Source organism: Bombina bombina, chromosome 7 (genome assembly GCF_027579735.1).
Source record: "Bombina bombina isolate aBomBom1 chromosome 7, aBomBom1.pri, whole genome shotgun sequence".
Taxonomy (NCBI): Eukaryota; Metazoa; Chordata; class Amphibia; order Anura; family Bombinatoridae; genus Bombina; species Bombina bombina.
The window spans coordinates 593132254-593159019 of NC_069505.1; the positions used below are offsets into that span (position 1 = coordinate 593132254).

The 26766-nt window shown below is 38.1% G+C and overlaps 2 protein-coding genes across 4 annotated transcripts in view; one reads left to right on the forward strand and one right to left on the reverse strand.

The window, feature by feature from the left end:
- The window catches only part of LOC128667164 (zinc finger protein 665), a 66299-nt gene extending 65976 nt beyond the window's left edge, over nucleotides 1-323 (reverse strand). The window contains exon 1 of the mRNA XM_053722097.1: nucleotides 249-323. The gene's annotated coding sequence lies outside the window, so the exon portion shown is untranslated. The remainder of the gene's footprint in view (nucleotides 1-248) is intronic.
- A 12233-nt stretch (nucleotides 324-12556) lies between these two features.
- LOC128667162 (zinc finger protein 615) overlaps nucleotides 12557-26766 on the forward strand; it is an 87827-nt gene continuing 73617 nt past the window's right edge. For all 3 annotated transcript variants that reach the window (XM_053722094.1, XM_053722092.1, XM_053722093.1), the window contains exons 1-4: nucleotides 12557-12672; nucleotides 16056-16178; nucleotides 18099-18246; nucleotides 26142-26255. In XM_053722094.1, coding sequence (XP_053578069.1) covers nucleotides 12604-12672; nucleotides 16056-16178; nucleotides 18099-18246; nucleotides 26142-26255 — 454 coding nt within the window. In that variant the 5' untranslated portion in view covers nucleotides 12557-12603. The remainder of the gene's footprint in view (nucleotides 12673-16055; nucleotides 16179-18098; nucleotides 18247-26141; nucleotides 26256-26766) is intronic.

Consider the following 26766-nt stretch of genomic DNA (forward strand, 5'->3'; position numbering starts at 1 on the left):
GTCTTGTATTAACCTTTCCCCTGACACACAGTGATTAAACTATTCCCAGCCACATAGTATCAGAGCAGTCATTAGCGTCTGTTTTAACAGAGATCTGGGTGCAAAGTAATTAACTCCTTCCTTCCCTTGATAATTGCAGTGCAGCGGATGCCACTTTACAGTGATGCGCGTGCATACGTACATATGCATAATGTGCACCTGCATATGCAGTAAATATTGTTATAATGTATCTGACCGACACAGCTTACCTTCCTGTAGTGAGCCACTCTGCTATTTTGCACTCATTGGCTCTTACGCGTCACATGGCTTCCTGCTCGCAAAGGTTGCTGGGAATGGTAGTCCTATTCGCTTTTTCTTTTTGCTAGTGTAACAAACCAGAGAAAACTAAGGACTGCAACTACCAGTAGCCCACAGAGGCATATGACGTCACACGGACTGGCAATATAGAGTTAACCACGCCCTTTTCCTGTCTGCAATTGTAGCATCACATTTTTGGGTATTTTTGGGTATTTTTGGGGAGGGGGGTGTAGCAAAATCAGGGGTACTCTACTATATGGTTTGTGCAGATTCAGTAAAGGTAAAAAACATACCACAGACAGTGAATTGTGCCAGGTGGAGTGTATAGAAATATTAAACAGTATTAGATTGTAATACAAAATATTCAATTACATGAAGTAAAAAAAAAAAAACTTTATCATATACTTCGATTATTCATTTTGTCACACATTCCTGTAATTTAACTCTGAATATTATTGGTAATCTAAATTACATTGAGTTTCTAAAAAGTAATGGACACAGCCATGTTTGAACTTAAAGTTTTCCCATTATCTTTCCGGTTGAGGACAATAGAGACATATATAAAGCAAGCAATAAAAGACGGTGCAAACAAGGTTGTGTGAAATATAGACTTGTATATGTAATTATTATCTAGCAGGCTTTCCACATAACCTTGTTTGCATAGTATCTTTTATTTCCTGATTTATATATCATATTAATTGTGCTAAGCAAAAGCCAAACATGGCTGCACCCAAGCACTTTATGGAAAATAAACTTATATTTTAAATATTTTAACAACTAATATAATTGTAAAAATACTTCTACATATTATTCTACTGTCACTCTTTGCTATGAGTACATCATTATGTCTAGCATGCATTTTCTGTTTAATATCCATTTAATATGAAGTGCCACTAAAATATATCATACAATTTAAAGGGACATTATGGACATTATGCACCTCCCTCTAATTATGGGTGCTGCCATTTTGGAACTTACACTGCATATATTTGAAGGATAGTTGCTGCACAGGTGCAAACACATCAGCATTGCAATGCAGTGAAAGCTAGGTTTCAGCATGGCAGCACTCATGACGAGAGGGGGGCAGGGAATAACCTCAATACTATGCTTATAAAATGTATATAGTGTTTAATGTCCCTTTAATTTGACATTATCGAGCAGTGTGTGCACAGCCTTTTCTGATGCTATTTTTTATTAAAATTTTACACCCAAAACTTAGTCTTTACAGCTAGCAGCTTCATCCAGCTCAGAAGGGCTACAAAGGCAGTTTTGGGGGTCAATTGCTCCTCTTGCCTTGGACACATGTCTATAGAATGTTTGCGAGGACGGGAAGTAAAATACTCCCCATTGTGTAACTTTAAAAGGACACTCAAGTCAAAATAAACTTTTTATATACACACTTTCTGGGGAATAAGATCCTGCTGAGTATATGCACAAGCTCACAGGGTATATGTATACTAGTCTGTGATTGGCTGATGTCCGTCACATGGTACAGGGGGCTGGAAAATTGGATCAGAAAAAAAAATCTACTGCCTATTTGAAATTCAGAGTAGGTGTTTGTGATGAAACCAATCTCGCCACTGTACATTGGAGGGCCTGTTATGGAACATTCTTTGGGCTGGAGGTACATGGGCTTAAGGATACCCAGAGACTGCATGGAAATATGGAATTTTATATGCTGGACACCCCATGTACTTTCATAACTCTGTCTTATGTCTATGTCACCCTGTATCCATAAATACAGGATGGGTACAGGGTGTGAGTGCACCTTGTGGGAGCAATTGTGACTCTATAAGCCAAGTGGGCATAAAAGACTTTATAGCTAATAAGAACTGTTCCTATATTCTGTAATAAGATGTATTCTATGTATGTTTAAGATCTGATTGTGTCTCAGGAGTCTGTCTAGGTAAACTGATTGTGTCCTTGTGTGATTATGTTAACTAGACTGTCCAACATCAGATTGTCTGAGTACTTAATATGTTAATCTGTTTTACCTGTGAATAGACAATTGTTAGAGGTTTGATGCATTGTTCATATGTTTGCTTTACTGTTTAACCAATGCCCTCTGTAACCTGAAGCCAGGGTGTATAAATATGTGAGCTGCTTTTAAATAAACTAGTCATTTCTGCTGATATCTGTTGGACCCTCACCATGGAGCTTTGACTCATGTTTGGGGGGAGGGAGTGGGGAAATTTACTGTATGCTGCCTGTGCCTCTGCCCTTTTATGCCAGGGTTATACCGTTACAATTGGTGGCAAGCGACGGGATTATTCCCACAGCCAGAAGGACAGCTACAGGAGACACCATTCCCTGGATTTACAAGTTGGGGGCAACGCATGTCCCAGTACAGCGACCCTAAAAGCAACAGAATGGAACCAGCAGTTTTATACGAGGAGGAGGACCTGGATGGCCGGGATGCATTAAGGAAAGGCATCTGGTACCAGGCCCTGGATAATGTACAATACCAGCAGGGTAAGAGTCTCCCCAGTGAAGAGCAGCGGTTGCAGAAGCAAGTGGCACTGCGGATGCCCTTCCTGGGAGAGCAACCCCTGGAGAAATGGGTGAAGGAACTAGAGCACCGGGTATGGCAGGAGCTATGGCTGGAGGATGCCTACCAGGCGCTCTGGTGGTATATGGCAGAGTGTATGCCCTGGACAGCTGAGCATGACAGGCCAGAGGGAGAGGAGTTTGATGGTCCTGGCTTGTTATGGGAGTCCTTTGCAGAGCCTGACTTTGGGAGCCCTGCGCAGACCAGACTTCAGGACATTTTCTATGAGAGGGAGGCTAGGCATGACTGGGCTGACCCCCATGAGGTAGAGCCAGACCTGGCTCACTTAGCAGCCCTGGAGTGGGAACTGGAGCAGGACTAAAGAGATCTCTTCCACTCCATTGGGAAGGCTCAGCAGGACAGCAAGGTGAAAGACCCAGATACAGACCCATTCAGCTGGGAAGATATTGTGGAGATTTACTGGGAAGGACCCCAGGTGGCCGGTGGAGATGGGACAGAGGTCTCTCCACCGGTCCTGCAGGGAATTGGGAGCCCAGACTCCATTCCCCAGCGGCAGGCTGAGTTACAGGGGGCAGAGACAGTTGGTCCTGTCCCCCAGCAGCAGAGGGATATGCAGGGAATTGGGAGCCCAGACTCCATTCCAATGCGGCAGGCTGAGTTACAGGGGGCAGAGACAGTTGGTCCTGTCCCCCATCAGCAGAGTAAGATGCAGTGGATTGGGAGCCCAGTCTCCATTCCCCAGCGGCTGGAAGTATGTATGGGAGAGGAGCTTGTTACCCCCTCTCCCCAGCGGCAGCTTAAAGCACCAGGGGGAGACAGTAAGCCCCACAACCGTGCAGATGGGACCGTGGTCTCTGCACTTACAGCACAGGGGGTAGGGACAGTTGGTCCTGTCCCCCAGCAACAGGGCTGTTTAGCCAAAGGGGAGACGATTGGTCTCCCCCTCCAGCAGCACAGCTATGTATCCAAAGGGGAGACAGTCGGTCTCCCCCTCCAGCAACAAGGCTCCCACCAGGCTACTTCCATGGTAGTGCTGGCACCCGGGCAGAGTACAGCTGGTCTCTGCCCACCTCGCAACCCACCAATTCAGCGTACCAGTCCCCCACACAGCTGTGGTGAGGCACCTGGACATGGACAAGTTTTCAGGTGTAGTAACCATTTATTGTGGGTGGGCTGTACTACTAATTGTGTTTTATGGGTGGGTTGCTGGACTAACCAGGGCACTGACCGGCAGGAGGTCAGATACCCTGTTAGTCTGTTTGGAAAAGGGGAGAGATGTGACGAAACCAATCTCGCCACTGTACATTGGAGGGCCTGTTATGGAACATTCTTTGGGCTGGAGGTACATGGGCTTAAGGATACCCAGAGACTGCATGGAAATATGGAATTTTATATGCTGGACACCCCATGTACTTTCATAACTCTGTCATGTCTATGTCACCCTGTATCCATAAATACAGGATGGGTACAGGGTGTGAGTGCACCTTGTGGGAGCAATTGTGACTCTATAAGCCAAGTGGGCATAAAAGACTTTATAGCTAATAAGAACTGTTCCTATATTCTGTAATAAGATGTATTCTATGTATGTTTCAGATTTGATTGTGTCTCAGGAGTCTGTCTGGGTAAACTGATTGTGTCCTTGTGTGATTATGTTAACTAGACTGTCCAACATCAGATTGTCTGAGTACTTAATATGTTAATCTGTTTTACCTGTGAATAGACAATTGTTAGAGGTTTGATGCATTGTTCATATGTTTGCTTTACTGTTTAACCAATGCCCTCTGTAACCTGAAGCCAGGGTGTATAAATATGTGATCTGCTTTTAAATAAACTAGTCATTTCTGCTGATATCTGTTGGACCCTCACCATGGAGCTCATGTTTGGGGGGAGGGAGTGGGAAAATTTACTGTATGCTGCCTGTGCCTCTGCCCTTTTATGCCAGGGTTATACCGTAACAGTGTTAAATCATTGTCTTTTTATTATGAACTTGAATTCTACTGCATTGAGTGGTCCTTTAAAGGGCATATAACCCACTCATTATAAAGAGGAGACCTCCAAATTATCACCTGGTCAGTATGAAATTTCAGTTCATAATTGAGACATATCATACAAATTTATACAACTTTCCAATTTACTTCTGTTATCAAAAATGTCTTCATTCTCTAGGCATCCTTTGTTGAAAGAGCTGTAATGCATTTACTAGGAGCTAGTTAAACACATCAAATAATACAATGAGAAGAGGTAAATATGTGAAGTCACTATTTAGCAGCTAGCTCTCAGTAGTGTATTTCTGCTCTTGAGCCTACCTAAATATGCTTTTCATCAAGGGAGACCAAGAAAATGAAACAAATTATTTAATAGAAGTAAACTAGAAAGTTTTTTTTAAATGGCATGCTTTGTCTAAAACTCTAAATCATGAAATAAAAAAAAAACATTGGGTTTCATGTCTCTTTAAGAACCAACAAAATAATGTATGTTTATAATATAAATATCGCACTTGTAATAACACGTCTATGATAGGCGTAGTGGGTTAATCTCAAGCTTGACAATTATTTGAAATAAATGTTGTGACTTTACCATCACTTTAACCCATTCTGCCCCAGTATTAGGTAATACATGGTAGAGAGATGTGCCCCTCGGGTAAAGTCAAATCAATAAACAAATGACACCATTAAAGGACAAGCAACATCTCTTGCTTTTGTGTATAAAGTGTGCTTCTGCCACAGTCCCTAGAAAACAAAAAAATCACATTTTGGGCTGCATTTATTATTCCGTGGCGGAGATGGGCATGCATATTTGCCCCTGTCTGCTAGGCTTTTCCTCTGGCGGGCAGCAATCCGCTGCCTGCATTTAATATTACACATGAGTGCTCCTTTGCGTGCAACCCCGCCCCCTGCCTGTGCACAGCCAATCATGCATGGGCAGGAGCTGTCAAATCAGATTCAAATTCTCCACAGGGTAGGGAAGGAGTGGTCATCAGATAAATCGTGACTGCAGGTTCTCTTGAGAAATCTGATAGAGCACCAGCACTGGCGGCTAACCCCCTAGATGACTATTTAGTAAGGTCATCACAATAACAACTTCTCACATGCCATGAAATATAAATATAATGATGGTATATTCTGATTTTGTTGGGCCTGCTAAAAAAAGTGTTTGTAAGTAGCAAAAAAAGCTTAAATCTATTTAACACATGGGAGTGAAAAGGGCTTGGCTTTGAAGGAGTTAAACACGTCATAGAAGTCACAATCTATGCAGGTAACAGTGCAATAGTAAATGCTCTAACACATTACTGAATGTAGCACCTACATGTCCCTTTCAATGCAGTAAATAGAATTTATTAATGTACTGCCATTTTAATAGTTTTTTTTGTGGCAAATCATTAGAAATATTTTTTTTTTAATTAATGGTCCATATTTTTTAAGGGCAACCCCATATCAGACTAATTATAAAGTTTAAAGGACCAGTAAATAAAGTGTATTTGCATAAACAAAAAGCACATGATAAAAAGAAAATGCAATAACACTTAGGGGGTCAATATATTAAAGTCTGGCGGACATGATACGCTGTAGCGTATCATGTCTGCCAGACATCGCTGAATGCGGACAGCATACTCTGTCCGTATTCAGCATTTCACAAGCAGTTCTAGTGAACTGTTTGTGCAATACTGCCCCCTGCAGATTCGCAGCCAATCGGCCGCTAGCAGGGGGTGTCAATCAGCCCGATCGTATAGGATTGTGCTAATTGCTGTACGCCGCCTCAGAGGTGGCGTATGAGTTAAAGGGACAGTAAACACCAGAATTTTTGTTGTTTAAAAAGGTAGATAATCCCTTTATTACCCATTCCCCAATTTTGCATAACCAACACAGTTATAATAATACACTTTTTACCTCTGTGATTACCTTGTATCTAACCCTCTGCAGACTGCCCTTTATCTCAGTTATAATAATATACTTTTTACGTCTGTGATTATCTTGTATCTAAGCCTCTGCAGACTGCTCTTTATCTCAGTTATAATAATATACTTTTTACCTCTGTGATTATCTTGTATCTAAGCCTCTGCAGACTGTCCCTTTATCTCAGTTATAATAATATACTTTTTACCTCTGTGATTATCTTGTATCTAAACCTCTGCAGACTGCTCTTTATCTCAGTTATAATAATATACTTTTTACCTCTGTGATTATCTTGTATCTAAGCCTCTGCAGACTGTCCCTTTATCTCAGTTATAATAATATACTTTTTACCTCTGTGATTACCTTGTATCTAAGCCTCTGCAGACTGTCCCTTTATCTCAGTTATAATAATATACTTTTTACCTCTGTGATTATCTTGTATCTAAACCTCTGCAGACTGCTCCTTATCTCAGTTATATTAATATACTTTTTACCTCTGTGATTACCTTGTATCTAAGCCTCTGCAGACTGCTCCTTATCTCAGTTATATTAATACACTTGTTACCTCTGTGATTACCTTGTATCTAAGCCTCTGCAGACTGCCCCTTATATCAGTTATAATAATATACTTTTTACCTCTGTGATTATCTTTTATCTAAACCTCTGCAGACTGCCCTTTATCTCAGTTATAATAATATACTTTTTACCTCTGTGATTATCTTGTATCTAAACCTCTGCAGAATGTTATCTATATGAAACACATGAACTAACGTCCTCTAGTGGTGAAAAACTGTCAAAATGCTTTCAGAATAGAGGTGGCCTTCAAGGTCTAAGAAATTAGCATATACACCTCCTAGATTTAGCTTTCAACTAAGAATACCAAGAGAACAAATTAAAATTAGTAATTAAAGTAAATTGGAAAGTAGTTTAAAATTACACTCCCCCTGTAACATGTCACAGCCATCAGCCAATCACAAATACACATATAGTCTGTGAATTCCTGCACATGCTCAATAGGAATTGGTGACTCAGAAAGTGTAAATATAAAAAGACTGTGCACATTTTGTTAATGGAAATAAATTGGAAAGTTGTTTAAAATTGCTGCTCTATCTGAATCATGAAGTTTAATTTTGACTTAAGTGTCCCTTTAAGTGTACTGTTTTTGTACCGATTCATTTTGCATTATAGTTTCATATTTAGTTTATTTTACTTGTATTGTGTGCTATATAACCTGGCTACAGTATACACTTTCATTTGTATTATTCATTCTAAATGTACTATAGATATTAATGTTAGACTATTTTATGTTGAAGTTCCAAATTAAAGCATTTTGCAGTTGCACTGTGTTAGTGTTCACAATAATAATCTGAGGTGAAAGGGGCGTGGTTAACAGGTTAGTGTCATTCAAAGTGACGTCACACTTCTTTGCAAGCTGCTGGTAGTTTTAGTTCTGACTTCTCCCTCTGGTTGCTTTTACCAACACACGGAGGCATCAGCTGAACTACGTTTCCCAGCATTCCAAGATGCACATGATCGGTTACAGCCAATCAAAGCAGAGTATTAGATAGGCTCACTACAGGAAGGTAAGATGTGATTTGCTTTGTCGATTAGATACATTGTAACAATCTACATAATGTTCAACTTTACACATTGTATTGAACCAAATTCTCAATCACTGCTCTGCAAGGCATTATGGCAGGGAATAGGTTAATTATTACTCTGCAAAGCAGTATGGCAGGGAATAGATTAATTATTACTCCAAAGTCATTATGGCAGGGAATAGGTTATTACTTTGCAAGGCATTATGGCAGGGAATAGGTTAAATATTACTCTCCAATCATTATGGCAGGAAATAGGTTAATTACTGCTATGCAAGGCATTATGGCAGGGAATAGGTTAATTATTACTCTCCAATCATTATGGCAGGAAATAGGTTAATTACTGCTATGCAAGGCATTATGGCAGGGAATAGGTTAACTATTACTCTCCAAGTCATTATGGCAAGGAATACTTTAATTACTGCTATGCAAGGCATTATGCCAGGGAATAGGTTAATTATTGCTCTCCAATCATTATGGCAGGGAATAGGTTAATTACTGCTATGCAAGGCATTATGCCAGGGAATAGGTTAATTATTGCTCTCCAATCATTATGGCAGGGAATAGGTTAATTACTGCTATGCAAGGCATTATGGCAGGGAATAGGTTAACTATTACTCTCCAAGTCATTATGGCAAGGAATAGGTTAATTACTGCTATGCAAGGCATTATGCCAGGGAATAGGTTAATTATTACTCTCCAAGTCATTATGGCAGGGAATAGGCTAATTACTGCTATGCAAGACATTATGGCAGGGAATAGGTTAATTACTGCTCTGCAAGGCATTATGGCAGTGAATATGTTAATTACTGCTCTGGAAGGCATGGCAGGGAATAGGTTAATTATTACTCTGCAAGGCATTATGGCAGGGGATAGGTTAACTATTGCTCTGCAGGGCATTATGGCAGGGAATAGGTTAATTATTACCCTGCAAGACATGGCAGTGAATAGGTTAATTACTACTCTGCATGTTTCTGGGCAGGGAATGGTTAATCACTAGTCTGCATGTCTTTTGGACAGGGAATAGGTTAACTTCTACTCTAAATGTCTGTGGCATGGAAAAGGTTAAATAGTGCTCTACATGTGTCTATAGGCTCTCTGGTATTGAACAGGTTGATCATTGTTCTGCAAGACAATTTGGCAGTGAAGAAGTTAATTGTCAGGTGTCTGTGGCATGGGATTATTTGCTATACTGCAGAAGTAGGGGAAGTTAATGATTTTCTGGGCTCCAGCAGGGATAGGGTTACAGTTTGGCAGTGAAGAAGTTAATTGTCAGGCGTCTGTGGCATGGGATAGTTTACTATACTGCAGATGTAGGGGAGGTTAATGATTTTCTGGACTCCAGCAGGGAAAGGGTTACTTGCAGAAGTCTATAACTCAGAACTTTCAGGTTAGGCACAGGTTAAAAAAGGCAGATATATTTGCACAAGCAATACTACAACTTGTGAGTTTTAAATGGTACTTGCACCTTTGTACAGGGAACAGGTGGGTGGTATATAGACTTAGTTTAGTGTATATTTCCAATGCTACTGTGCAAATCAGAACATTATTAGAATAAAGCTTTGCTAGAATTCCATTTTACTTTGTCTTAAAAAATACTTTGTTTTTAATCGTCAGTTTACTTTTTGTTAATTTAAAAAAATTGTTTTTGCATAGAAAGCTTACTCTTGTTTACTGGATACCCAGACTCGTTTTATTGTAGGAGCTTAAAGGGTCAGGAACCCGCAACATTTTCTTTCAAGATTTGGATAGAACATACAATTTTAAACAACTTTCCAATTTACTTATATTATCAAATTTGCTTCATTCTCTTGTTATCCTTTGCTGAAGGAACAGCATTACTCTACTGGCAGCTAGCGGAACACATCTAGTTAGCCAATCACAAGAGACAAATGTGTGCAGGCACCAATCAGCAGCTAGCTCCCACTAGTGTAGGATATGTGCATATTGTTTTTCAAAAAGGGATACCAAGAGAATGAAGCACATTTGAAAATAGAAGTGAATTTAAAAGTATCCTAAAATGACCTGCTCTATTTGAATCATGCAAATTTCATTTTGACTTTCCTATTCCTTTAAAGGGATATGAAACCAACATTTTTTTTATGATTCAGATAGAGCGGCAATATTAAGCGACTTTCTAATTTACGTCTTGCTATCTTTATTTAAAAAGCAGGAATGTAAGCATAGGAGCCGGCACAGGTTTGGTTCAACACCTGGGTAGCGCTTGCTGATTAGTGGCTAAATATAGTGCTATTTCAAATAAAGATAGCAAGAGAAAGAAGAAAAATGAATAATAGGAGTAAATTAGAAAGTTGCTTAACATTGTTGCTCTATCTGAATCATGAAATAAAAAAATTGGGTTTAATATCCCTTTAATGGTCCTCTCAATTATTTTCCATGAGCTGTAATAACCAGGCACAAAAGCACAATCCAGTGTTCACAGAAAGTTTTGCTAAGTGGGGGCAGCGTAAATCTAAATGATAACATTTTCTACTATACCAAAGCACAAAATAATTGCATCATTTAACATAAAAGTATTTAATAATAATCTGTGCAATAAGCATTGAAACATTTTAATATTAGCTAATTTTTTACTTAAAGTGACAGTAAATTCTAGACTTTAAGAATGTTGCAATGAAAAATAGCGTACAAGCAAAAGTGCACAATTATTTTTTTTACAAAGTGAACATATATTTTATAATAAAACATTTGTAATCCTACTTGGTATCTTCTGTTCCTCCGCACCCCTTCATTTCCTCTGTTGGCTGGTCTGTGACATAGAGAGCATTCCCACCTGCTCTCTGCATAGGCTTCCTAAGGACTGGACTTCAAGAGTGTCATATGACTCACACACTGATTGGATGTTCATTTGAATTGTCATAAAAAAAGAGTTCCAGTGGGCTGGCATAATGTAATTAGAAGCATTACTATAGGAACAGATTTAAACCTTTTCATGGATAGATTAAAAAAAAATGTACACATACTTTTTTTAATGGCAAAGATTACTTATATCGCATTAAATTAGCTAAAGTTTACCATCACTTTAATATTGTCTCACATGATTGTGTGGTACACTTTTTTGTAATAAATCTTGTGCTGGAAATAGCCGAATACTACAGCCTTTAAAGGGATTTTTATACACACAGAATATATATATATACACAACTAATAACAGCAATACAAAATCTGTCCATATAATGGTTATAAGCACCATCCTTTTGTTAGCAAAATGTGCAGCGTTTTCTGGTGCTCCATTGCTTGTTGAAATTTAAAGGGACACTAAATCCAAATATTTTCTTTATCAATTTTTCTTTGTTCTCTTGCTATCTTCATTTAAAAAGCAGGAATGTAAAGCTTAGGAGCCCATTTTTGGTTCAGAACCTGGGTTATGCTTGCTTATTGGTTGGCTGAATATAGTCACCAATAATCAAGCACTATCCAGGGTGCTGAACCTAAAATGGGCCGGCTCCTAAGCTTTAAATTTCTGCTTTTTAAATAAAGATAGGAAGAGAACAAAGCAAAATTGATAATAGGAGTAAATTAAAAAGCTGCTTAACTCTTTTTGCCATGTCAATCAATCCGAATGAGCGAGAGAGGCAAAATCTCAGTCTGTGTTCAGTTTGATCTTTACATTTGAAGCGTATAGTTATTTCTTTAAAAATACTATTTATATGTATTGTTTAATCCTACTTTTAGTAATAGAACCGTTAAGTGGCCAGTACTTCGCCAGCCCCTCAATGACATATCTAATATGGGCGGTATAGAGCTATTTTCTTCAGCCCACATGAAATTCTTGGCACGCCTTCATGAAGCTTGCTCACGCTGATGTCTCTTCAGAATGGCTTCCTATCTGATTACAATTGTGCATGCGCCAGCGCAGGAATCATAGATGCGCTTCAATAGCATACTCCATAATCAGGCGCATGTTCACAAATTTATCCCGTAGCATGACAGATATTTTAGCGATAGGTGGATGGCCATTACGTTGAAATATTTAAAAAAAAAGGCAGCGGTGCGGTAGGCAGCCAGCTAAGATTTGAGATAAAATTAGTAATGGAAAAAATTATGAATGAAACTTATAGTGATTACATATTGCAAATGCAAAATTTAAGCATTCATTTCTGAGTTTACTGTCCCTTTAAATGTGTGTCTGCGAGCTTGCTCATGCGAATGCAGCTTCATAAATTTACTCTGCTGTCTTCACTTTAACACAGTTCTGTTGAAATGCTCTGATTTTCTTATATCTTTCTCATTTTCATAGATCACTGACCGTATCCGACTTTAAATAAATGAAAAGAACTAGGATATGAAGAACATAATGACGGAGAGAATCCTTAATCATGCTCTGGAAATTATTTACCTACTTACGGGAGAGGTAGGGGGCGCTGTCTGTAAATGGCAAAAATAATATACAGTACTTTGCTTTTTTTTTCTCGTTCCCTGCTGAGTATCGCTGTTGTAATTTCACATGACTGAAAAGATAGGTGTTGAGATTTACACAAAATGTGTAAAAAAATACTTTGCAGATGTATATAAAAACTGGTATTACTTTATGAGTGTAAGTGCGAAACGCGTCAGGGGATCACTCCAAGTCACCCTGAATGTGTCTGTTTTTAATATTTTTCTTATAAACGGATTGTTTTTAAATCACTACCGCTGAAGTGCTGGGAATGTAATTGCTACTTGCAAAAAAAAAAAGTATTTTGAATGTTTCTGAATAGAGCAGTAATTTTAAACAACTTTCCAATTTACTTTTATAATCTGATTTGCTTTGTTCTCTTTGTATCTTGGTATGTTTTCTGGGAGCTAGCTGAGCACATCGAGTGAGCCAATGACAAAAGGCATATATGTGTAACCATCAGTAGTGCATTGCTGCTCCTCCAACAAAGATACCAAGAGAATGAAGCACATTTGATAATACAAGTAAATTGGAAAGTTGTTTAAAGGGACAGTCAACACCAGAATTTTTGTTGTTTAAAAAGATAAACCCTTTATTATTATTATTTATTATTATCAGGTATTTGTAGAGCGCCAACAGATTCTGCAGCGCTATTATTATCCATTTCCCAGTTTTACAGCCGTTATATTAATACACCTTTTACCTCTGTAATTACCTTGTATCTAAGCTTCTGCAGACTGCCCCCTTATCTCAGTGCTTTTTACAGACTTGCATTTTAGCCAATCAGTGCTCACTCCTAGGTAACTTCACGTGCATGAGCTTAATGATATCTATATGACACACATAAATTAATGCCCTCTAGTGGTGAAAAACTGTCAAAATTGTGCATTCAGATTAGAGGCGGCCGTCAAGGTCTAAGAAATTAGCATATGAGCCTTCCAGATTTAGCTTTCAACTAAGAATACCAAGAGAACAAAGCAAATTTGGTGAAAAAAGTAAATTGGAAAGTTGTTTAAAATTACAAGCCCTATCAGAATCATGAAGAAAGTTTACTTTATACTTGACCGTCCCTTTAAGGATGTATATTCTGTCTGAATCGTGGAATAAAGATGTATGTAGATACAGATAAAACCTTTTTTTTACGTCACAATCTCTTGCCTGTAGTAAATAAGTTAAAACCATAGGGAAAAAGAGATTAAACAACACTTGTCTTTGTGTAAAATTGTGCTTTGTCTCACGCTCCCTAGAGAGGGCAAAAAGCAAATTCTGCAACCTGCAAATCAAATAACTGGTTTAGGCAATTTACAGTATTTAGAAAACTTAGGTTATAGAATTTGTTTTTGGCTTCTTGATGTATCGTGGGGCAAAGCACAATTTTTACAGTAACAGCAAGAAGTGTTGGTTTGGAGTTGAATCATTTTTCTAATTTGCTTCTATTATTGAATTTGCTTTGTTCTTTTTGTATCCTTTGTTGAAAAATAAATGTAGGAAGGCTGATAGGAGCTTAGGAGTGTGCAAGTGTCTTTAACATTCTATGACAGTAGTGTTTGCAACTATGTATAACATTGTATTAACATTGTTGCAAACTCTATTGCCAGATAGTTAGACATGTGCACACTCTTGAGCTCACCTAGGATTAGTCCTTAACAAAGGATAGCAAGAGAACTAAGCAAAACTGATAAAAGAAGTACATTGGAAAGTTGTTTAAAAGGTGATGCTCTATCAATTTCAGTTGAAATTGCCCCTTTAAATATACGTTTAAAGGGACATAAAACACAACTTTTTTTTTACTATTCTATCTGAAAGAGAATGTTTTCAAATGTATAACGCGGCTTTGTTTTTTTATAAATGGATATTTCTGGGCTGAAAAAATCCATCTTTTTCTGTGGGAGTTGTCCCCAGCCAATGAGCAGTAGAGTCCCAGGACTTAATTCACATAGTCATACACTTCCTGTTAGCTTCAATTTAAACAGTTTTTACATAACATTTTTTGGCCAAAACCTTAAAAAAATTAACTTCTGCTCTTTCCTATACATGATACAAAAATGTTTTGAGTAATATATCCCTTTATCTCATTTCAAGGGTTAAACACATAGATAAACATAGATTATATGTCAGTAGTAGTGCAATAAGAAAACGTTGTAACCCATTTAAGCAATTGCAGATTTTTGTCGCTTTAACTTTGAAAATTATGGTTTTCTACAGCCACCTTGAGTATATCTTGAAGGTTGGACCCTGCAACATGATACACTTTGATTGCTTGATCTGTGCACTAGATAATTTTTATATCTGTATCTAATTAGACACAGCAGAGGTGATAAGATAGATGCTTAAGGCCTTTCATGGGGTGTGTATTTGGGCTACAAAACAATGCACATTTTAGTAACAAAACAACAGTTTAAATGCTTTAAAGGGACATTAAACACTAAACAAATGCTAGAATGATGCATATAAAGAAAAGATTAGTCTGAGAAAAACAGATGTTTTTTTTTAAAGTCTCATTAGCTATTTAAATATTGACAAAATAAGGGTAAAGTTTTAGTGTCTATAAAACAATGGGAGCTGCCATCTTGTAACTTAGGTTACCTTCTCTGCTGTGACCAATTAGGGACAGTTATAAATAGGTCACCAGAGTGTGCAGCCAATGGCTGTGTGGAATATAGCAGTGTTCTGCACTTCCATTTCTAACAGGAACAGAAAAGCTCCGAATTTTAGACTGGAATTACAGGAAAAGGGGACAAAATAAATAATGACAGTATATTGCAGAGGTTTTTTTTTTTTTTAAAGATATGATTTATAATTTTATATTATGATCTCAGAGTGTTTAAAGGGACAGTATAGACCAATTGTCATATAACTGCATGTAATAGACACTATTATAAAGAAGAATATTTACAGATGCTGATCTAAAAAAACAGTATAAAATCTTTTAAATACTTAGCACTGTTGATGAGGTTAGGCTGGAACACCCAGTGAAAGGGGCTGGGTAAACAAAAATAACAGAGAATCCCTCCTCCCCCTTCCCTGCATATGACTCCTGCAGGAGTCTGTAAACGCGAGTCTACATCTGACATTGTGGGGCTTGGTTAGGAGTCTGAAAATCAGCACAATGTTTTTAAAAAATAAGCAAAACTATACATTGTTATAAAAATACTACTAGATGGGTTGTACAAAAGGATCATCTACAAAACATTTATGCAAAGTCAAATCTAGTGTACAATGTCCCTTTAAAAACATTTATTTTGTGTGCCATATAAATAACCAATGTATAGACCACGCATGTATAAAATGACTGTCCCTTTAATAGAAATGCACTGCAGACCACACGTTTAGTTACATACGGTCTCTTTCTCTTGCAGATCTCAGTGTTTCAGGATCTGGTTAACTCACTGATTATAAATGACACGAGCAAGGACAGGAAGAGAACGACAGAGCGGATTGTGACTCACGCCCTGGAAATCATCTCTTTGCTCACCGGAGAGGTGAGATCTGCACAGTGTCGCAATGAGACAACATTAAAGGGACGTGAAACCCAGTCTTTTTCTTTTATGATACAGATAGAACATTTATTTTTAAATAGCTTTCCAATTCACCTCTATTATGAAATTTGCTTCATTCTTTTGGGATCCTTTGTTGAAGGAGCAGCAGTGCACTACTGGGAGCTAGTTGAACACACCTGATTAGCCAATGACAAGATACATATAAGTGCATCCACTAATTGGCAGCTAGCTCCCAGTAGTACATTGCTGCTTTTGAGCCTACCTAGGTATGCTTTTCAACATAGGATACCAAGAATACAAAGCAAATTAGATAATAGAAGTAAATGGGAAAGTTGATTAAAATCACATGCTCTATCTCGGTCATGAAAGTTTAATTTTGACTTTACCGTTCCTTTAACATTCTAGTCCCCGGCAACATCTGCAAAGCAAATTATATTAAATGCTGACAGTATTCTGCGCAGATTGGGGTCAGAACTCTTAGGTAAATCACGAAGTCTTGATATCTATTAGTCCTTCACTCTGGCATTAGGAATCAACAAGGAACTTATAATTGGATTCACTATACTTTACAGCAGGGGTCAGCCATCTTGGCACCCCATATGTTTTGGAACTACATTTCCCATGATACTCAGCCAGCCTAAAGTGTGTCTGAGCATCATGGGAAATATAGTCTCACTCAAAACATTTGGGGTGCCAAGGTTGCTGACCCCTGCTTTACATGAACAGATTCCCACCTTCTAAAGTATAAAATTGTTCCATCAGGGATATAGATCTTAATGCGTTAGGCATCTTCAGGTTTCTTTCACATTATTATGCAAGGCAGACATTTATTTTCCCAATCTTCCAAACATCCAAAATTTCCCAGCTGCTAACTGTATTCCTCTTCACAAGCAGTGTTAAACTTTCTTTCCGATAGTACATGCTCAGGTATAAAGGGCCATAATAGTCGGAAAATGACATGCTTCCGCTTGAGACCAGCAGTGCTCTGCGTATCCTGAGCTGTAATTCTGCTATGGTGAGATAAATCACTGAGACCTACTGGTGTAAAATGCTTAGAGAATATCATGAGAGTTGTGAGAGAGATTCACCCCCCCCCCCCCCCGGAAAAAACCCTGTTCGGCCCAGGGAACTCGCCCTGTCGCTCCCACTGTATGAAAATCTCAGTCTAAACCGTGATCCTAATTTGTTATAGTAAAACTTACAAAGTATAATCAGAATTTTTAAAATGACTGCTGAATACAGAATATAAATGCATTAAAATAAAATGTGCAAATCTTAAATGGAAAAAAACAACTTAAAGGACCACCCAATGCAGTAGAATTACATAATTGCATAATAAAAATACAATACAATAACACCTACTCTGAATTTCAAATAAGCAGTAGATTTTTTTTATGACAAATTTATTTTTTTCTCCCATTTTCCGGCCCCCTGTATCATGTGACAGACATCAGCCAATCACAGACTAGTATACTATACCCTGTGAGCTTCTTCACATTCTCAGTAGGATCTTGTTCCCCAGAAAGTGTGGATATAAAAAGACTGTGCAAAATTTGATAATGGAAGTAAATTGGAAAGAGTCTTAAAACTGCTGCTCTTTCTGAATCATAATAGTTTATTTTGACTTGAGTGTCCCTGGCATAATCTGAAGTGTAAAGTAATATAAAATACAAAGCACAAAGTGTAAATGTAGCAAAACTCTCATGTCATGCAGTGCTATATTGCACTGGGCTTCTCTCTCCTTATCTTCCAAAAATGCAGGGACTGTTCCTTAACAAAATCTGCCCTTTTAGACTCTTATGGGGGATCTCACCGTGCCGGAGAATTATTTTAGATCATCTGATCTGAGCAGAGATCTTTATATCACCTGCCCCAGCGCTGAGAGGGATGTTTGTGTTTCAGGTGCCTATAAAGTGTGATGACGTCGCTGTATATTTCACTATAGAGGAGTGGGCGTTTATCGAGGGGCACAAGGAGTTTTACAAGGATCTCGTGCTGGAGAATGAAGAGTCACATAGAACGTTGTGCATTTCATCCAGCAATAGTTCTGGTAACGTATTTGTATTAATAATGATAATGATATTCATTTGGGTTCGGTGGTAACCGCCTTTCTAAACTAAGTGGTTTTCTGATTTCAGTTTAAATTTCATTAGTTGTTTTTTTGTTGTTGTTTCTTTTAGTAGAAAGAAGAAAACTAAAAAAAATACACACAATACATAAGTTAATGGAAACGTTGTTTATGTTGGGTTTTAACCCTAACAGTTTCTTTTGTGATTCAGACAGATTATACAATTTAAAAAAAAATTACTTCTATTATCAAAAATTCTTCATTCCCATGCTATTCTTTGTTGAAGAGATATCTAGGTAGCATCTGGAGCACTACACAGCAGGAAGTAGTGCTGCCATCTAGTGCTCTTGCAAATGTATAACAGTACTACATGTCAGGAAATAGTGCTGCCATCTAGTGCTCTTGCTACTGTATAACATTAGTACTACATGACAGGAAATAGTGCAGCCCTCTAGTGGTCTTGCTAATGTATAACATTAGTACTACATGACAGGAAATAGTGCTGCAATCTAGTGCTTTTGCTAATGTATAACATTAGTACTACATGACAGGAAATAGTGCTGCCATCTAGTGCTCTTGCTAATGTATAACATTAGTACTACATGACAGGAAATAGTGCTGTTATCTAGTGCTCTTGCTAATGTATAACATTAGCACTACATGACAGGAAATAGTGCTGCCCTCTAGTGCTCTTGCTAATGTATAACATTAGTACTGCATGACAGGAAATAGTGCTGCCATCTAGTGCTCTTGCTAATGTATAACATTAGCACTACATGACAGGAAATAGTGCTGCCATCTAGTGCTCTTGCTAATGTATAACATTAGTACTACATGACAGGAAATAGTGCTGCCATCTAGCGCTCTTGCTAATGTGTAACATTAGTACTACATGACAGGAAATAGTGCTGCCATCTAGTGCTCTTGCTGATGTATAACATTTGTACTACATGACAGGAAATAGTGCTGCCATCTAGTGCTCTTGCTAATGTATAACATTAGTACTACATGACAGGAAATAGTGCTGCCCTCTAGTGCTCTTGCTGATGTATAACATTTGTACTACATGACAGGAAATAGTGCTGCCATCTAGTGCTCTTGCTGATGTATAACATTAGTACTACATGACAGGAAATAGTGCTGCCCTCTAGTGCTCTTGTAAATGTATAACATTAGTACTACATGACAGGAAATAGTGCTGCCATCTAGTGCTCTTGTAAATGTATAACATTAGTACTACATGACAGGAAATAGTGCTGCCATCTAGTGCTCTTGCTGATGTATAACATTAGTACTACATGACAGGAAATAGTGCTGCCCTCTAGTGCTCTTGTAAATGTATAACATTAGTACTACATGACAGGAAATAGTGCTGCCATCTAGTGCTCTTGTAAATGTATAACATTAGTACTACATGACAGGAAATAGTGCTGCCATCTAGTGCTCTTGCTGATGTATAACATTAGTATTACATGACAGGAAATAGTGCTGCCATCTAGTGCTCTTGCTGATGTATAACATTAGTATTACATGACAGGAAATAGTGCTGCCATCTAGTGCTCTTGCTGATGTATAACATTAGTATTACATGACAGGAAATAGTGCTGCCATCTAGTGCTCTTGCTAATGTATAACATTAGTACTACATGACAGGAAATAGTGCTGCCCTCTAGTGCTCTTGTAAATGTAAAACATTAGTACTACATGACAGGAAATAGTGCTGCCATCTAGTGCTCTTGCTGATGTATAACATTAGTATTACATGACAGGAAATAGTGCTGCCATCTAGTGCTCTTGCTAATGTATAACATTAGTACTACATGACAGGAAATAGTGCTGCCATCTAGTGCTCTTGCTGATGTATAACATTAGTATTACATGACAGGAAATAGTGCTGCCATCTAGTGCTCTTGCTAATGTATAACATTAGTACTACATGATAGGAAATGGTGCTGCCATCTAGTGCTCTTGCTAATGTATAACATTAGTACTACATGTCAGGAAATAGTGCTGCCATCTAGTGCTATTGCTAATGTATAACATTAGTACTACATGACAGGAACTAGTGCTGCCATCTAGTGCTCTTGCTAATGTATAACATTAGTACTACATGTCAGGAACTAGTGCTGCCATCTAGTGCTCTTGCTAATGTATAACATTAACACTACATGACAGGAACTAGTGCTGCCATCTAGTGCTCTTGCTAATGTATAACATTAACACTACATGTCAGGAAATAGTGCTGCCATCTAGTGCTCTTGCTAATGTATAACATTAGTACTACATGACAGGAAATAGTGCTGCCCTCTAGTGCTCGTGCTAATGTATAACATTAGTACTACATGACAGGAAATAGTGCTGCCCTCTAGTGCTCGTGCTAATGTATAACATTATCACTACATGACAGGAAATAGTGCTGACATCTAGAGCTCTTGCTAATGTATAACATTATTACTACATGACAGGAAATAGTGCTGCCCTCTAGTGCTCTTGCTAATGTATAACATTAGTACTACATGACAGGAAATAGTGCTGCCCTCTAGTGCTCTTGCTAATGCATAACATTAGTACTACATGACAGGAAATAGTGCTGCCATCTAGTGCTCTTGCTAATGTATAACATTAGTACTACATGACAGGAAATAGTGCTGCCATCTAGTGCTCTTGCTAATGTATAACATTAACACTACATGACAGGAAATAGTGCTGCCATCTAGTACTCTTCCAAATGGATACCATTCTGGCAAAACTGCTGCCATATAGTACTTTAGAAATGTGCTGGTGCCTAAGCTTATGCCCCTGCTTTTCAACAAAAGATACCAAGAGAACAAAGAAAACGTAATATAATTAAATTAGAAAGTTGTTAAAAATCACATGCTCTATCTGAATCTATCTCAATTATGAAAGAAACATTTGGGGCTTCATATCCCTTTTTAGGGACATTAATCACCTCAAGATATTAATATAAATTATTTATTACATGTAGTAAAACAACTTTGCAATATACTTTATTTATTTATTTTGTTTTCCTTTCCTGTAATTTATTTCTGAATATTATGGGTTTTCCAATTCATGTTAAACAAGGAAGTGCAGACACCGTTGTATCCCACACAGTCATTAGTTGCAGACTAAAGCCATTTATAGATAATAGTTAATATGGTGAAAAAATATTGTGACACAACTCACAACCCCTTGTGTTAAGTCTATCTGTATATACCAATAAACTATTATGTGCGAGTACACAGATGCATTGATATTAGTATATGATCAAAATAAATATAAAGGAAAAAAGGGGGGTGCTGACTGTCATAAGTAAATATGTATAATCAAAAGAAAAAGTTGACAGTAACTCAGCACTCAAAGGTAGTCTATCAAAAACAATTCCTGCCTAAGGACAGGGGAGAACACCTGAGTCAGGGATATAATAAAACTTAACTTTTACTATATATAATATTAAAAATATATAACAAAAAGTGTGAATGTAGAACAAAAGTATATTAAAGGGACAGTATACACCAATTTTCATATAACTGCATGTAATAGAGACTACAATAAAGAATAAGATGCACAGATACTGATATAAAAATCCAGTATAAAATGGTTTAAAAACTTACTTAGAAGCTTTCAGTTTAGCTCTGTTGAAAAGGCAGTTGGAAAGCCCACTGCAAGTGGGTAATAAGACACTCCCCCCTCCCCCTTCTTTTGCATATGAAAAGACCCTTTACACAAACAGGAGCAAGCTGGAGTAGGTAGCTGACGGTATTCAAATAAAACTTTGGGGCTTGGTTAGGAGTCTGAAAATCAGAGCAATGTTATTTAAAAATAAGCAAAATGATACATTTAAAAAAAAAAAAACTTTATGGGCTTTATAAATAGATCATCTACAAAACATTTATGCAAAGAAAAAAATGTGTCTAATGGACCTTTAAAACTTGGATTAAAAGTATGTAAATATATTACATAATGTGTTAGTTGCCACAAATACACAATAAAGTTCCAGAAATCAATAGGTTAATTGTAATCAGCCACACAGCCCAGCGCAGACCAGTACAAGGGGTTCACGGATTGCAAAAGAAAACTATCTGTAAAAGGGGATTGACCCCGTCACCAATTACTCTAATCTGTGCAATACTGGAGCCCAAGGTAAGTGCTGTTCTATGTGCCTGCAATTATCGTTATCAAAAGATTATGAGGACATGGCCTCCGTATTTCGATCAAAAGAGATATCCTAGAGACACTATTAAGTGGCAGGAGCTAATATCATAATCTTTTGATAACGATAATTGCAGGCACATAGAACAGCGTTTACCTTGGGCTCAAGTATTGCACAGATTAGAGTAATTGGTGACGGGGTCAATCCCCTTTTACAGATAGTTTTCTTTTGCAATCCATGAACCCCTTGTACTGGTCTGCGCTGGGCTGTGTGGCTGATTACAATTTACCTATTGATTTCTGGAACTTTATTGTGTATTTGTGTCAACTAACACATTATGTAATATATTTACATACTTTTAATCCAAGTTTTAAGCACACTTTTGTTCTACATTCACACTTTGTGTTATATATTTTTAATATTATATATAGTAAAAGTTAAGTTTTATTATATCCCTGACTCAGGTGTTCTCCCCTGTCCTTAGGCAGGAATTGTTTTTGATATTGACTACCTTTGAGTGCTGAGTTACTGTCAACTTTTTCTTTTGATTATACATAAAGCCATTTATACCGATTTCTAATTGGCCTCTGTGTAACCTAAGTTACAATTTCAGACATCCCAACCTGCAAAAACTCATTTCAGGGAGGTGGCTTCTCCCCCCCCCCCCCCCCTCCCAGTTATATATAGAGACTTATTATTAAAGTAGCTTCCCACTAAAGTCACATAAAAAAAGTAACTTTATTGCACAACCACATACAACGTACGCTTGTTGGTAGTATTTGTGTTTTTATTTTATTAGAATCAGTGGGGGCCTTTGGCTACTGATGCTTTGAGGGTTCTATAACGTCCCAGCAACTAAAGGCATTCCTTAAAGAAGCACTTTTTCCGGATTTGGGCCACATTGGATCATAGTACTTGGTGTTTCAGGGAGATTACATTTGCTGGCATCAGGGAGCCGCTATTACAATCAATATTTAAACAACTAATATAATTTTTTAAAATGCACAAATACATTTATTTTCAGGCTAATCTTAGCTCTGAATACATTGTCCAAGCAATGATTTATTAAAGGGACAAAAAAGATAAAACGTTCATGGTTTAGATAAAGTGGGCAATTTGAAACAATTTTCCAACTTATTTCTGTCATCAAAATTTGCTTTGTTCTTTGGTATCCTTTGTTGAAGAATAAATATAGACAAATTAATAGGAGCTCAGGAGTGCGCACGTGTCGTTAGCAGTCTATGGTAGCAATGTTTGGAGCAATCGCACACATTGTTGCAAATATATCTACTATAGAGGGCTAAAGACAATCTCCTGAGGGCCTTTGAACTTATGTAGATTTACTCTTTAACAAAGTATACCAAGAGAACAAAACAAATGTGATGATCGAATTAGCTCCCAATCGTGCATTGCTGCTCCTGAGCATACCTAGGTATGCTTTTCAACAAAGGATAACAATTGCGGAAAGAAAATTAAGGTAACAGGAGTATGCTGGAAAGTTGTTTAAACTTGTTAGCTAGATCTGAATCATGAACGTTTCATTTTTACTTCCTTGTCTCTTTTATCGGGTTAGTGTGTTATAAAGAAATTCTCCTTTAATGTTTTCCCAAAAATCCATTTTACCTCCCGGAGTGTATTACATTTTCTTTACCTTTTTATTTTGTCATTTGTACTAGCCATTTTTGCCTGTTGAATCCACCACCAATACAGAAACAGACAGAGATGAGATAAGGAGGCTTTTGTGTGTAAAGAGAAAAAAAAAAAATATATATATATATATATATATATATATATACACAGTATCTCACAAAAGTGAGTACACCCCTCACATTTTTGTAAATATTTTATTATATCTTTTCATGTGACAACACTGAAGAAACGACACTTGCTACAATGTAACGTAGTGAGTGTACAGCCTGTATAACAGTGTAAATTTGCTGTCCCCTCAAAATAACTCAACACACAGCCATTAATGTCTAAACCGTTGGCAACAAAAGTGAGTACACCCCTAAGTGGAAATGTCCAAATTGGGCCCAATTAGCCATTTTCCCTCCGCGGTGTCATGTGACTCGTTAGTGTTACAAGGTCTCAGGTGTGACTGGGGAGCAGGTGTGCTAAATGTGGCGTTATCACTCTAAAACTCTCTCATACTGGTCACTGGAAGTTCAACATGGCACCTCATGGCAAAGAACTCTCCGAGGATCTGAAAAAAATAATTGTTGCTCTACATAAAGATGGCCTAGGCTATAAGAAGATTGCCAAGACCCTGAAACTGAGCTGCAGCACGGTGGGCAAGACCATACAGCGGTTTCACAGGACAGGTTCCACTCAGAACAGGCCTCACCATGGTCGACCAAAGAAGTTAAGTGCACATGCTCAGCGTCATATCCAGAGGTTGTTTTTTGGGAAATAGATGTATGAGTGCTGCCAGCATTGCTGCAGAGGTTAAAGGGGTGGGGGGTCAGCCTGTCAGTACTCAGACCATACCCGGCACACTGCATCAAATTGGTCTGCATGGCTGTCGTCCCAGAAGGAAGCCTCTTCTAAAGATGATGCACAAGAAAGCCCACAAACAGTTTGCTGAAGACAAGCAGACTAAGGACATGGATTACTGGAACCATGTCCTGTGGTCCGATGAGACCAAGATAAACTTATTTGGGTCAGATGGTGTCAAGCGTGTGTGGCGGCAACCAGGTGAGGAGTACAAAGACAAGTGTGTCTTGCCTACAGTCAAGCATGGTGGTGGGATTGTCATGCTCTGGGCCTGCATGAGTGCTGCCGGCACTGGGAAGCTACAGTTCATTGAGGGAACCATGAATACCAATATGTACTGTGACATACTGAAACAGAGCAATATCCCCTCCCTTCGGAGTCTGGGCCGCAGGGCAGTATTCCAACATGATAACAACCCCAAACACACCTTTAAGATGACCACTGCCTTGCTAAAGAAGCTGAGGGTAAAGGTGATGGACTGGCCAAGCATGTCTCCAGACCTAAACCCTACTGAGCATCTGTGGGGCATCCTCAAACGGAAGGTGGGGGAGCGCAAGGTCTCTAACATCCACCAGCTCCGTGATGTCGTCATGGAGGAGTGGAAGAGGACTCCAGTGGCAACCTGTGAAGCTCTGGTGAACTCCATGCCCAAGGGGGTTAAGGCAGTGCTGGAAAATAATGGTGGCCACACAAAATATTGACACTTTGGGCCCAATTTGGACATTTCCAGTTAGGGGTGTACTCACTTTTGTTGCCAACAGTTTAGACATTAATGGCTGTGTGTTGAGTTATTTTCAGCGGACAGCAAATTTACACTGTTATACAGGCTGTACACTCACTACTTTACATTGTAGCAAAGTATCATTTCTTCAGTGTTGTCACATGAAAAGATATAATTAAATATTTGCAAAAAATGTGAGGGGTGTACGCACTTTTGTGAGATACTGTGTGTGTGTGTGTGTATGTGTATGTATATATATATATATATATATATATATATATATATATATATATATATATATATACTACTCTCCTTGCAAGCTCAGCCCAATTTAATGGACTCTGTGTTGTAATGAGCAAAAAAAAGACAACAAAAAACTGCTTTTTCATGTATAAAAATAAACCCGAAGGAACACATTTCCCATATATGTTATACTCAAGCCATTGGAAAAAAATAAAAATATTTTACAGTACTTTGTCTCTTTAAGCACTGAAACATAAATCTGTACAGGGCTAGAGCGTGAACATCTGGACACTGATTCAGCTGTTGCGGCAGCGCAGGAGGAGGAGGAGGAGAGGGACACGGATGTACAGCAGCTGGATATCCGTGCAGAGACGTGTGCAGGTGAGAGACGCTTGTTTGTGCACAGAAGGAGAATCTGTAAATGCTCTTGTAGGTTTAGATTTAATTCAGTATTTTTCCCATATTATATGAAATTTTGGCTTTTAAAGTTTTGATGATTTTCTAATTCTCATAAATTTAAATGCACTGGCTGATTTATTAAGGCTAACTCTGTTACATATATTTTCCTGTTTCGCTTTAGCTGATAACAACAGCAAAACAATGCATTTTATAGTAACTATATAACTATGGTTAGCCTTGTTGTCTGCAAACTGAAGCCCAGATTGGCTTCTCCAAATAAGGCAAATAGTGGGTGGCGTTTTACTATTGAAAAACAATTGCAGCAAAAATTATGTTCATGTTGCGACTCGGCTGACATTTTGTTCTATAGCAACACAACAGAAGTGTCTGTAATAACAAGGTGTTCACTGTGATTTTAAGTTGGAGGGTGGCAAATTCTGTGCCAGATGTACAGTAAACAGTGGTTGAGACTAGGGCTGCCAGGGGTCCAGCA